This window comes from Ornithodoros turicata, chromosome 1 (assembly GCF_037126465.1).
Source record: "Ornithodoros turicata isolate Travis chromosome 1, ASM3712646v1, whole genome shotgun sequence".
NCBI lineage: Eukaryota > Metazoa > Arthropoda > Arachnida > Ixodida > Argasidae > Ornithodoros > Ornithodoros turicata.
This window is the reverse complement of record NC_088201.1, coordinates 23,090,185-23,102,502: the sequence shown is the minus strand read 5'-3', so window position 1 is coordinate 23,102,502 and position 12,318 is coordinate 23,090,185. Positions and strand designations below refer to the sequence as shown.

At 42.6% G+C, this 12,318-nt stretch overlaps 2 protein-coding genes and 1 long non-coding RNA gene across 4 annotated transcripts; 1 reads left to right on the top strand and 2 right to left on the bottom strand.

The window, feature by feature from the left end:
• Window positions 1-353: 353 nt before the first annotated feature.
• LOC135377662 (uncharacterized) lies at window positions 354-8,572 on the bottom strand. The gene is made up of 4 exons (XR_010418166.1): window positions 7,851-8,572; window positions 3,080-3,171; window positions 1,711-1,760; window positions 354-651 (listed from the first exon to the last, which is right to left on the bottom strand). It is a non-coding gene; the product is annotated as an uncharacterized LOC135377662 (long non-coding RNA).
• Window positions 6,384-7,856, bottom strand: LOC135377660 (NADH dehydrogenase [ubiquinone] 1 alpha subcomplex assembly factor 3-like). Its single transcript, XM_064610254.1, has one exon. The coding sequence runs from the start codon at window positions 7,703-7,705 to the stop codon at window positions 7,154-7,156; it is 552 nt and encodes a 183-aa protein (XP_064466324.1). The 5' UTR covers window positions 7,706-7,856; the 3' UTR covers window positions 6,384-7,153.
• LOC135377661 (death-associated protein 1-like) lies at window positions 8,033-12,098 on the top strand. 2 transcript variants are annotated; one of them, XM_064610255.1, is made up of 4 exons: window positions 8,033-8,256; window positions 9,597-9,711; window positions 9,849-9,891; window positions 11,720-12,098. In XM_064610255.1, exons 1-4 carry the CDS (start codon window positions 8,205-8,207, stop codon window positions 11,834-11,836), a joined length of 327 nt encoding a protein of 108 aa, XP_064466325.1. In that variant the 5' UTR covers window positions 8,033-8,204; the 3' UTR covers window positions 11,837-12,098. The 2 variants fall into 2 exon arrangements, with proteins under 2 accessions (XP_064466325.1, XP_064466326.1); XM_064610256.1 differs by lacking the exon at window positions 8,033-8,256 and adding an exon at window positions 8,671-8,807.
• Window positions 12,099-12,318: the final 220 nt, after the last annotated feature.

The following is a 12,318-nucleotide window of genomic DNA, read 5'->3' as shown; positions in this document are numbered from 1 at the left end:
GTTTTGTGGGCTGTACCCAAGTCTGTGCCCCATGTAGGCATAGTAGCCAAGGAAACGTGATAGTCGGTGCTAGCAGCATATTCATGGTGTTCCTGAAGCATACTCCCAATGATGACCATTTGCAAATACGTCTTGGTGGGTGGACTCCCTTGCTGTTCCTCAAGTTGGCAGTTTCATTGTTACGCCTTAAATCGTATATTAGTTTGCACAGGGGTCCCCCACGAACATAGCACACCGAGAACAGTTACTTGGCATGTGAACATGTGCTATCCTTTATGCTTTAACAAAGATCAACAACACCTACACAGAGCATATGCTGCTTAGTTTTGATGATTTTCATAAGATCTGAGGTCTGACCATGTATGAAATATGTATATTCAAGAGATTGCAGCTGCTTTAACAAAAATCAAAAAGTTAAATGAGCTGGCCAGAATTTTAAAAGGTAGTTTCCAGTGTTGGGGGTTACTTCAACAAGAAGTTTCAGGATTTCTGATAATTAACTGGACTGCAATTATGAACTTCTTAATTAAATTATCCTAATAAGTTTGCTGAGTGAGGTTGCCTGATGCCACATGTGTCCCCATGATGATGATGTGTGTCCCCATGCTGCGTATCATGTGAGCTAGGTGGCTGTCTGATTTCTTGCAGAATCTGCATAAACACAGAATGTGAGAAGAGTAACCTTTCAATGAAATTGTGTGTCACTATGTGACTGTGTGCAAAATAAGGAAAACACAAGAGCAAATACTAAAAACAAGCAAATGAAAACAGCTGTACATGAGTTACAGGAGCTTATCTTGGTAGTGTGCATTGTGCAATCTGGGTTGCGTTCTGCTTGACTGAGAGTGCAAAAATATGCATATTATGCAAAAAGAACACTTAGTGATTGGTTCGTTGTGATAAAGGTTTTTTGGCATTCTGAGGTAAAGATCGAGCAAAGATAAAGGCTGAGAGAACAGCGATAGGCCGGTGCTGCTAACATAAAACAGGCATTCTCGAGCATTGGACAAACAAAAATTCCAGTGTCTACTCAAACTGTGCTCCATATTAGGCTTGTATATGTATAACTCTAAAAAAAGCAAGGCACACCATTGACACACCTATTCAGATGTTACACTAAGGTTTCAATTTTTTGTGAAACTATGTATATTTCATATGTAGACAGACAACATTTTATGGAGTGCTTTTACGATTTTCATTTTCACCTGTACAGTTCCTTTGTACATGCAACTGTAAATTCATCTTGTGATATATTGCTCTCATGTTGAGTAATTTCCTTTTGTTGTTGACTAATTTCCCTTCAGATGTGACACAGACATCTGTCATGTTTTCAAACATTACTTTTCATTGTTGTACCATTTTTGAGCTATATTTATATTTTTCATCAACACTTATGAAATTGAGGTTCTCAAAAATTTTGTCTTTGTGATGAAACATTCGTCATTATATTTTAACTTTTTTTTTTCCAGTTTGTAATCACTTCATTCTTCATGTAAATACCTAAATATATTTGTGTGTAACACAATTTTTCATCCAAAGTTGGTGACCATGCATGAGAAAACATTGCATCACACTGAAAACTGAAACGTATGCAGGGTTGCAGTTTCTTTAACTGTAACTGCAACCTTCGAGGAAACAGAATATTGAACATCCAAGAATAGGATACAGGAATAAATTAATTTGAGAAGCATTGTGCAACAAAGGTCTTACGAGTGTTCAAAAATGGCTACATGGGGGAAACAGCAGTAAAGATGTCTGCACTGAAAGAAAAAAAAGTTCAAAGTGAATACCAATTAAGATACCTTTTTTTTTTCTGGTCCATTTGCTTGTCAGTTTACACTCGTACATTTGACACATTCTCAGAAATTCCTTCATATCCATGTTACTTGTCCTTGTTCTTTAAGCTAAACAAACAGTAACTGTAGTTTAATGGCTTGTTTATTTCTGTATCCTATGCATGTAAATAGCACACATTGTGAGGATCACCAAGAGGCTAGTAAGAGATAATTAGTAAGTATTTTAAATAGCACTCAAAATATATCACTGTTGGTGTGCTATAAAGTTAAATTGCTGCACGTGGGCCTTGAAATTTGAATGCTTTTCTTTCTTTTCTTTTTTTTTAATAGTGTTTCCCTATGCTGCCAATGTCTTTCATGTTTTGAACGAAACAGGGCCGAACAAAGAGCAAAATTTAAAAAAGGAGCAAAATTAATGAGATTGAATTGAATCTTATTCGTGTTTTGTATTAACTTCTTTACCACTATCTGTTCTGAGGCTGAAATTCACATGTGACAACGTTAAAAGCATCTAAGCGGGTAAGCATGTTACAGTGAACAACAACGAGCATTCCATTTTTCTGGCCTCATGCTAGCTGTCTAACTTTGTAGTGCCTGATGTTGTGTATTGTAATTTACGGTGCGTTACATAGCAGTCCTGTTTGCTAGTGAGCAAATGACAGTGATGTCGTTTTAATAAAGAGGTCAAGCGGCATTTAACCAGTTCCTGCCTACAAAAGGGCTTCTCTGCTGCTTGCGTGCATGCTGTGGTGTTTAGTGCACTGTGGATCTGTCAACATTTTATCTGTCAGCTCATTAAGTTATATGCAGTAAAAGCTGTTCATTCAACTTCATTCATTTGAAATCTTGTGTCTTTTGAGCGCTATTATGCTATGAATACACAATCTGTCGCAGGGACAACTTCCAAACACTGATGAAAAACAACACTGGATGTCATGGCAGTACTGATACTTAATGTCGGCATTTGGAGACAGGAGTGCTGAAAGGTGTAGAGCGTGTTGGTTCAAACTGATGATAGAATGCACTGAAGACAGGATGAATACTGTCAGTGGCAGTCCCTGTCTTCAGTGCATTCTACCATGACCAGTTAATGTGGGCAACTCCAGGGTTGAAATTTCCCATTATGGTCCGGTAACCAATCACTTTGCCTGTGAAATGTTCGTTCAGTGTCCTCGAATTATATTAACTCGAGAAAATGTCCCCTCGCCACAAAATAAAATACCAGGAAATATGGAGCCTTAGTCATATGCTAGGCATGCTCAGGCACATCTCGTATAATGCACCTTGGGATCCACTTCTTGCCAAGATCAGTTCTGATGTCTTCTATCCGGCATGTGCACCACAGCAGGGGCGTCCCTCGCCCCATGGGGGTGAGCTGAAGCGCGAAGGATTGCAACATCAAGAACATTCCGTATACAATAATAAAATAGATATGTAAAACCAAATAAAATATTGTAAAGGGACACGTACTACACTGTGCAGAATTACTGGAAATATGATGCTATAAAAACAGCTTCAGCTTACTGCATCGTTACTTATGCAATGGCCAGTCTTTCTTAATATCCTATTCACATGATGTGAACTAGATATAGCCATATGTAGGTATGAAATGAGGGGCAGCGATGCTACTAGGAAATATATACAGGTAACACATTCTCACTTTAAAAAATGTTACTTGGAGAAATCAAAATGCATGCTGATGAACATGCAAATCCTGTAAAAATATGCTGTATAAGTAGAGCATGGATTTTCAATCAAAATGCAGTTTTTTTTCTCGACATGGTTTCACACGTGGACGATAAAAAACACTCTTGGTTGTGGTCTGGGACCAATAAGAGGGGTTCTATGGTGTATATAGATGTAGGTTTCGAAAGTTATTGCATATCCCGCATGAAAATGCCGATAGTGCATATTTTGCCATATTTGCAGATGGCCAGGTGGAGAGCTTCCTTCTTTTTGCTTAAAGGGGTTGAGACAGGTCATCCCACGTTACCCCAGGTAAACGTAAAAGACTGTTCTTTGCACCAATGTGAACCTGCATTGAAAGTTCCACTGCGGAAAGAGTAATAGAAGCGGAGAAAATGGGCACCGCGAATACCAAACTCATGTGGCTCTGAGATCATAGCGCACGAGAAGTCACGTGCTCACAAGCTCTCTGACGTTGGCGCTGAGCTCGGGAGTGTGTTAGAGGGCTTGTATCTCGCTAAGTAAGACACGTAGAAGAATAATTATTTTTTCTTCGGTATTCTGGCGTGCAGTTCAACGCGTCCATGATGTAATGAACCACATCTATGAAAGTGTTCCAACCCCTTTAAGTTTTTTTGGGTCCTCCGCAAGAATTTCGGTCAAAATTCAGCATTCAGTCATTTTCTATCTTTCAGTGGGATATGGTGTTCAGCCCCCGCCCTGGTTGCTCCACTGCGTGGAATACTACCCCAAATTCCACCACACGTACACATACTACCACAAATCTTTGAGATATGTGCATTCGCTGCACATATATGGCCAGTGGGCTGTACTTCGCCTTCACTACTTTCTTTACTGTTATGCCGTTACGAAGTCGGGGGCGTTCGCATTTCAATCTGCGCTGTGGTGCAGTGCCGAACGCAAAGCCTTCAGCTGCAAGATTTATATCTGTGCCGCAAGCCTTCTTTGTTGTGTGCTCCTGAACAAAGATGGCTTTAGTTTACAGTGTGATCCCTAATACAATGCTAAACTTTTGTCAAATATTCATAAGATGCATAGCTTTCATACCAGGAACGATGATACACATTGCACATATTCACAGTTTCTACTGCATATTTATCCGCACTCTACTTTAAGAGATTATCAGGCACCTTGTCCGATCTCTGTGCATGAATGGGGGGGGGGGGGCACCTGCTCCCACCTTCCGACGCCCCTGCACCACAGGACAGCCGAAAAGACAAGTGCTAGGGACGCCTCAAGGCAAGCGCGGGAGCCAGTGCTGTGAACCGATGCGGGGCCTGATATAAAAATGATGGAAGCACAAAAAACAAAAACAAACAAAAAACGCACCATGGCCAGAGTTGCATTTGCGCCAGAAAACACGAAATCGTCAGCGACAAAACAACGAAAATGCTTAAGAAGTGCAACAAAATATCTGCTACAGTGTTTGACTACACCTTTGTGCACTCTACTTGGTGGCCTATTTTATACATATTCATATGAGTACAAAACTGTTGGTTAGAATACAATAAAGGTATAAATAGAGCAAGAGCACATAGTTACGAACTTATAAAACTATGTTTCTTTCCTTCTAAATAATACTTGATGCATCAAGAGATTCTGCTATTTCTTTTTCGATCTAGAGCATTGCAAGGCCGGTCTGTGTTGCATTGCAAGGTCGGTCTAATAGCGTGTTGGACTCATGCTTTTGGGGTGCTATCTTTCCTCCTTAGTCAGTGATGTTTGCACGAGGTGCTGGGCCCCTCAACGCGAAAGGCCCGCTGCGGCCTCACCACTTCTCGACCCCCAAGGAGGTCATGACCCACAGTTTGGGAGGCACTGACCTACATGATGCTTTATGAGCACGTAACATAGAGTCACTAAATAAGCTTCGCTTCAGAGTATCGACACTGAGATCCGAAAGAGAGCAGGAGCACCATCTTGTTTCCGCAACACAGCGGTACCATCCCCAGCTGAGGATCAAAGACGGCTTACATAATGCTCACTGTGGGATAGAGAAGCGTGTATGATTGTTGCGCGATAATCCATGTATTGTCCACCAGAGTGTCCCGAGGATGTCACGGTGAGCTCAAAGCCTTCAACCTTGATGAGCTGCTTGCAAGAGAAAGGAACATTTCACCCGCGCACGATAGATGACATCGTGCGCTAAAGTGCGCGTGGCTAGCTTGATGCGGAAACAAGATGGCGCATGCTCGCTCTTGGAACTCAGTGTCGATACTCTGAAGCAAAGCTTATTTAGTGACTCTAACGTAACATTGCTCTGCGAAGATTTAATAATTAAAAGTTGCTTGCGATGACTATGCTACTTGCGCTATTTTTTGCACAGTCTTTTTTTCTTGCATATGCGCAATCTGGGTCTCTAGGTAAGACACATTACGCGTGAGGACGTGTGGTGGCAGCCCATGTCCGAGGCGCTCCCCTGACGTGGAAAGTAGGATCACGTGCTCAGTCACTGCTTTGGCAGTGTATCCCCTGCGGCCTCCTTTTGTCCATCTGGTCTTCTAGCCTCGTATGCAAGCTCTAAAACTGACTGATAGACTTCTGGTGCGATACAACAGCTTGTTCAATGTCAAACTAAATTTTCTCAGGATGCACAGGAGCTCCAGGACCTTGTGTCCAGGTGTCCAACACCGTCATTCGCAGCAGATGCCGCTAAGGAGATCACAGAGTCCTGTGCCACCATGAACGTGAATGGTAATTCTTGGTAATGTAATCCTTGTGAACTATGTATGTCTGAAATTTCTAGTTACATAATCACAATTTACTGTGCACTTGGTGGTGTCACCTACCAAAAGTCACAGTGCATGTTGTGGATCTCTCTGTCCACACATCCGAAAACAAAAAGTTTTGGTTCAAATAGCAAATTAGTCAACTCAGAAGGTGATGCACTATTGAGATTTAATGTGTGACAATCTGCATTGCTCCGCACTTTCTCCTGCACGCAGACATAACCTGATAGGGAATACATGTTGAACATGAGAGGAAGCTTTGTTCTCCAAGAGCAGTACTGGCACTGAACACAGGCCCACACATTATGCAGCCATTCGAATTAGACCATGTGTAAGTATCGCCAGAACGAAAAAGAAGCAGTCTTCAAAAGCACACCGAAGGTCCAAATTAGTAGAAAAGTGCTTTGGTCGTTACTAAACTTCCCATGGGCATGCCTATCATTAGCAAGTACGCTGTCTCATTGCTTTGTTTCTGGCTTTTTATTTTTCATTCCTTTCACCATTCAGTGTCTTTACCATCTCGCAAACCTATCCACAGCTCACGTTGCATGAGTGAACCAGTACAAGCAGGCTCGTGAGCGGCAAAAACTGCTTATCACGACAAGAAAGTGTTCAAATATGCGATGCAGGAACTAGACAACGAGCAGAATAAGAAATAACATCAAAACACCAAGGTTAAAGACTGTGCATCCCGCTTGCATGTGCCGAAGCAGATGGGGGGAGTGACGTGATCCTACTTCCTACGCAAAAACGACGGCAGCGCACGTCTCTCCGTTGCGGAGCTCAAGCCCAATAAATACTTGTTGCAAGTGAAAGAAACCTGGAAAAGCATTAGGTTACAACAACAAGTACCGTGGTTAGTGTCTACGCCAATTTATTTTTTCTATAGTGGCTGCACGTGGCAAAACAAAAAGCACGACATTAAGTGTCTGCAATGAGGTCTCGCCTGACCCTGTCCAGTGCCACGTAAATTTCGTCTCCAGTGTGCACAACATTTGGTGGAATCAAACCTGCTGCAACATTTCTTGCTTCCGCATTAAGATAATTAAATGTCGAACATGCTTGAATGGTAGGAAGCACCTCTACATTTATCCTCTTCGAATGAAGATATCGTATTAACCGGCTATCCAACTTCTCTTCGGCGCTTCCAATGCCCAAGACAAGTATGTCTAACTTCGGTTCAAGCAATGTGAACAACGACAATGACTCTTCACATATGTCTATGGCACCTCCGATGTTCCATTGTAGAACACTTCTAGGAAAAACAGCCACAGATCCGATCACAAAAAGTCCATTGTTTAACCTGAACCCTGAAGTTGAATAGGAGTCGAGCAGAAGTATGTCGTCGCGAATCTTATTTAAAACTGAAACAGTAGTTTTCCCGTCTCCTTCGTAACTGTAACTCCGGAAGGACATGAGTAGCGAACGTCGAGAAGTGCGGAGTACACCACTTAAAATTCTTGGCACCGTCATTTTCAGTCACACAGCACACGCTTCCTGGCTGGTCAACGTGAGCGACAGTTTTAACAGATTACCTACACCCCTACACCAGATCGGAAAGATGCTAGCAATGCTAGCTTTATGTAGAGTAGCAGTGCAAGGCGATGCACGAGGGTACCTGTTGCCTGTAGTTTGGAGCTTCAGTTTGTTTCAGCACTTGGTTTTCGTTGGAGCACTTCAAGCTTCAAGCACTCAGACAAAATGGGAAGTGGAAATTCGAAGCGCTGGAAGAAAGGAAGGGAGCGAAGGTTGCTATGGCTGCGGTAGCGGTAGCCTTCGGCGCCTCCAGTTGCTTTCGGCCGGCCCTTGTATTGGTCCCATCATGCACTGCAACCTGCAACGCGCACTCAGGAGGGAAGCTTGTTTTTGTCCACGTCCTGTTTGTTGCTAGTTGCCTTGCTCGCGTTTTTACACAGGAGTTGCAAGTGAGAGCGCTAGCGTGATTTTTCCGACGTTAATTTTACCTCGAATAATGTCCGCAGTAGAAGAATCGGCTGAGCTGAAAGCTGGACATCCACCTGCAGGTAAATTAAAAATTTTATAGCCAAGAGTTGATAACGATCATTTTCTGATAAACGTTACATGGAGAAAGCTAAGCTTCTGTTTGCTGTCGTTTTCTGTTCTTCTTGTTATTAAAACAAGCAATGTCAACAGGACGAAAACTGACCCAAATTCATTGTCAGTTAAACAGTTGTGGAAATAGCCGTGACAACGTCACAAAAATGGTTGACGAAATGGTCGTGCTTGTATGTGCTTGCTCGGGGCCTTCGTTTCTTATCCTCTTTTTTCTTCCGACTTTAGCATCTACTTCGATGCTGCGCATTTACCAGTAACTAATTTTTTGGGTAATGTAAGGTTGATCAACAAATTTGAGACTGTAGTAAGACAAAAGGGAGTGAAGAGTCACATGACACCCATGTTTACAAAATTTTGGCTAGATGGCATGGCGGGTAGTATGTTCGGAGCGACTATGCAAGACTTTGAGTACTTATCGATAGAGCGTAAAATGTTCACCTTTTTATTGTGAACTGTATATGCGTGCACTTCTGTACAGGCTCATCTATGAAGTGCAACAGTAAGAGAAACAAATTCCGAACTGTCTTCACTTGCTTGGCAAATATCCAGCTGAGTATCTCCATATTGCTTGTCGTGCTACTTTGGTCTGCCTATTTCAAGGATACATTTAAAAGATGTGCTCTGCTTGCATGGTAGCTTGCATCAGCGCAAAATGAAGATACCAAGACAAGCAAGCTGTTGTACAGTACTTGAAGATTTAATTCTGTGAGCTTTAGAGATATCGAAGACCACTTTCTTTTTCTTATTGGCATCTGTTTGTCCTAGCTTGGTGTTATGCCTGTAAGTCTTATGCTATGCTTTAAATGGGAAGACAAACTGACGCAAATATGAGTGTATTAGCGAGTGGCATAACTTCACCTGCAGTGAGATGAAAATGCTCCACTCCCTGCCCCCACCTGGATGCATATTTCAAAAGCGTGGCATACAGTTAGAAGAGGTTTCCTCCTTGCTCACATAGAGGCTTGCACTACATGTGATATGGTGTTTCGACAGCTGCATTTCTATAACCGGGACCACCGGGACTGAGAGCCAGGAAATAGTTGCAGGCATTTAGCCCACATAGCAAATAAATTGAGCACAATTATCAAAGAACAGTACACCATGAAAGCTGTTGGCAAATGCAAGTAATGGGACCCAAGCCCTGACGGCCCTTGTGACCTCCACTGCGGGTAGTTACGCTGCTGCTATTAGCAAACCCAGCAGTGTGATATGCACTAAAGATGTATAGGTGCATTGTATTTCCCTTTTGACAGCATGAAATCATCTAAGAGCACGCTTTATTTTGCAGTCAAGGTGGGTGGCATGCGAATTACTCAGCATAAGCCAGCAGGAGCTCCTCATGAAAAGGCCCAGGAGCAGAAAAGAGAGGATGGCGATGAGGAGATTGAGGAAGCACCCACTGTGTATGTACATCCACTGCTGTACCATTCACTGCTGCATTTTGACCTAACAGAAACTTTCACATGAATTCTAGGTTGTCGTTAAACTAGTGTTTTGTGAAATGAAATCTTTTTTCTTCATATTTCCTTATCATTTGCAGAATTCCCAAACCACATCTTGTAATATCTGGAGTTGTAGCAAGGGTAAGGAATATTCAGATTTCTATTTTTTTTACCATTTCCTTGTCGTTTGAAACCTTGTCACTTCTGACATTGAATGTGTGTGCCTTGACATTTAGTGGCTCTTGACATAGATAATCCATACCTTAATGAGATACACCATACCTCTATAACCAGCCTGGTGTTATTCTTCAGTTAGGCCAGAGAGGCCATGGCCTGGGGCTGTATGTGTCTAGGGACAACCAATGGGCCAATCACAGGGCAGATGTAGGAATCTGACCTGAAAGGTGCTAGCACTGAAAGATGCAGACGGAAGGAAAGAAAAACTGGAGCAAGTGCTAGCACTAGCACTTTGTCCTGTCTTCCCTTCCTTCTGTTCATGTCTTTTAGTGCTAGTTTATCATGTTAGACATGTTCGAGACCTCACACACCAGGCTCACCCTTCTTGCTTCTTCTTGGGAAATTTGTTTTCCATTTTCAAGATATCAGAGCTTCATTTTTGCCCAACTTTGCATTCCAAGCATTGGTGTAGCTGCAGAATTCTTTTTCTGTAGGTGTGTAGGAGCACTTGTGATGTTCAACCTATCATTTTTATGCGTATATTTAGGCATATTACTGGCTTCTGTAGACGTAAGCTGGGAGTAGGTGTATAAAGCAAGTGATGTAAAGAACAGTAACGAAGCATTAATTTTGTTTCTAAATGGTGGTTAGAGGAATATATTAAACAAATTGTTTATCCTATGTGAAGAGGTTCTTACAAGAAAATGAGAACAAAGTTACTTCGTAAAATGATGTTTTTGCTAGCTTCAACATTGAATGCATATTAAAAGTTAGGTACCACAAAAGCTACACGGTAGCAGGATATAAAATTATAACCGTATGCAGAAGTTACTCAGTGGGGATAGAATGTTGTCTTGTGTACATGTAAAGATCTGAAGACGATTCAGTCCTGGTTAACTTGAAAGTGGTTCAGCATTGCTTTGCAGTGCAAAGCAAAATGTACAAACTCTGTAACCAAAACAATGCAAGTGGCAGTGTTGTGAAGAGCAGTTGAGATGCTGCTCCCCAGATGGCGACATAATACGCAACACTGAGGTGGCTGGGATTGGAGTAAGTTATTCTGTAAGTAATCCGTGAGCGCACTGATGATGTTTCAAGTAGATCTGTCCTTGTCCCCATCATATGCCATGAACTTTTGTGACTGAAAGGATAACAGTGAAAACTGACATGCATACACTTTACATAAGAAGGCTCCAGCTATCCCTGTATTGTACACAGGGCTGTAAATGTGAGAGATTGTTCATGGATTCAAGCCCTCCCCAAACAATGGGATTCAATAGGACTCCTTTTCTAGGTGTAGGGTTTGCCATTGTCAGCGCTTCCCTGATATGTCAGCATGTTCAATTCTAAAGCATCTGCCAGACTGGTCAATACAGAAGGAGGGGTATGTGCATTGTAAAAGATACTGCTCAGGCCATAGAGTTTTTTATCATTATTAATTCTGTGTTAGCACCGCAAAGCAACTGTGGCTATGAGCGGTGTACAGACGTGGACAGATGGAGAAAGGACAGCAGGAAGGAGTGGGGGAAGGGCGGTTAGTATGCGTCCTTGGCCGACTTCACGGGGAACTGCGCTGACATTCGTCGGGAGAGTCTGCCGGAAAACTCGGGGGAAAACCTGAGACAGCACAGCCGGTGCCGGGATTCGAACCTGCAAGTCACCTCCCAGTCTCGGTGTGGAAAGCAATCATCCTAACCACTATGCTACGAGAGCTGATACAGAATGTTTTAGAGTGATAGAATTGTGAACCTGCAGATGTATTGGTGCAACGTCTCAATAAGAATTCTTCCAGGGTGATGCGGACTTCCCAACAGAAGCAGTGCAGGCGTATCACAACAAGCCCCAGGCTTCCCATGAGTACAGGCCCGCTGTCAATAAGCCTGGCATCATTCACCAGCCCAGGAAATAGGACATACACTGCAAAGGATTGTCTCGACTGCTTCTTGCCTTGTTGGACCAATGTTTTCAGAGCGCGTTTGTCACATGTCTAAGTTAGCCTAGTGACCTTGGGGTATTTGGGATGCATCTATTTTTACATTCTTCCGCTATGTTTCTAGTTTGCTCTGCTTGATAAAAGCATGTCTGTTGGGGATTCTGGGTTGTTCCTTGAAAGTGGTTACTACATTAGTTTTACTTGGAAAGCATTAAGAATAAAGCAAGTTTGAATGTTATTACTGGTGTTGACCTCTTTACTGATGGCATCCTTTATTGACTGATGTCTCGGAAGTATAAGTCGTTTCATTCTTCAGTTACATAGCAGTGGTGTGGCAGACTTGATACAGCATCTGCTTGGTGGTGGTAGCCCAGAGGTCATGCTAGAGACTAGGAGTTAGCAGGATTGAAATCCCCCAGCGGTGTGCCTTAGCGATTGGCATGGGCCGGGTTGGCCCG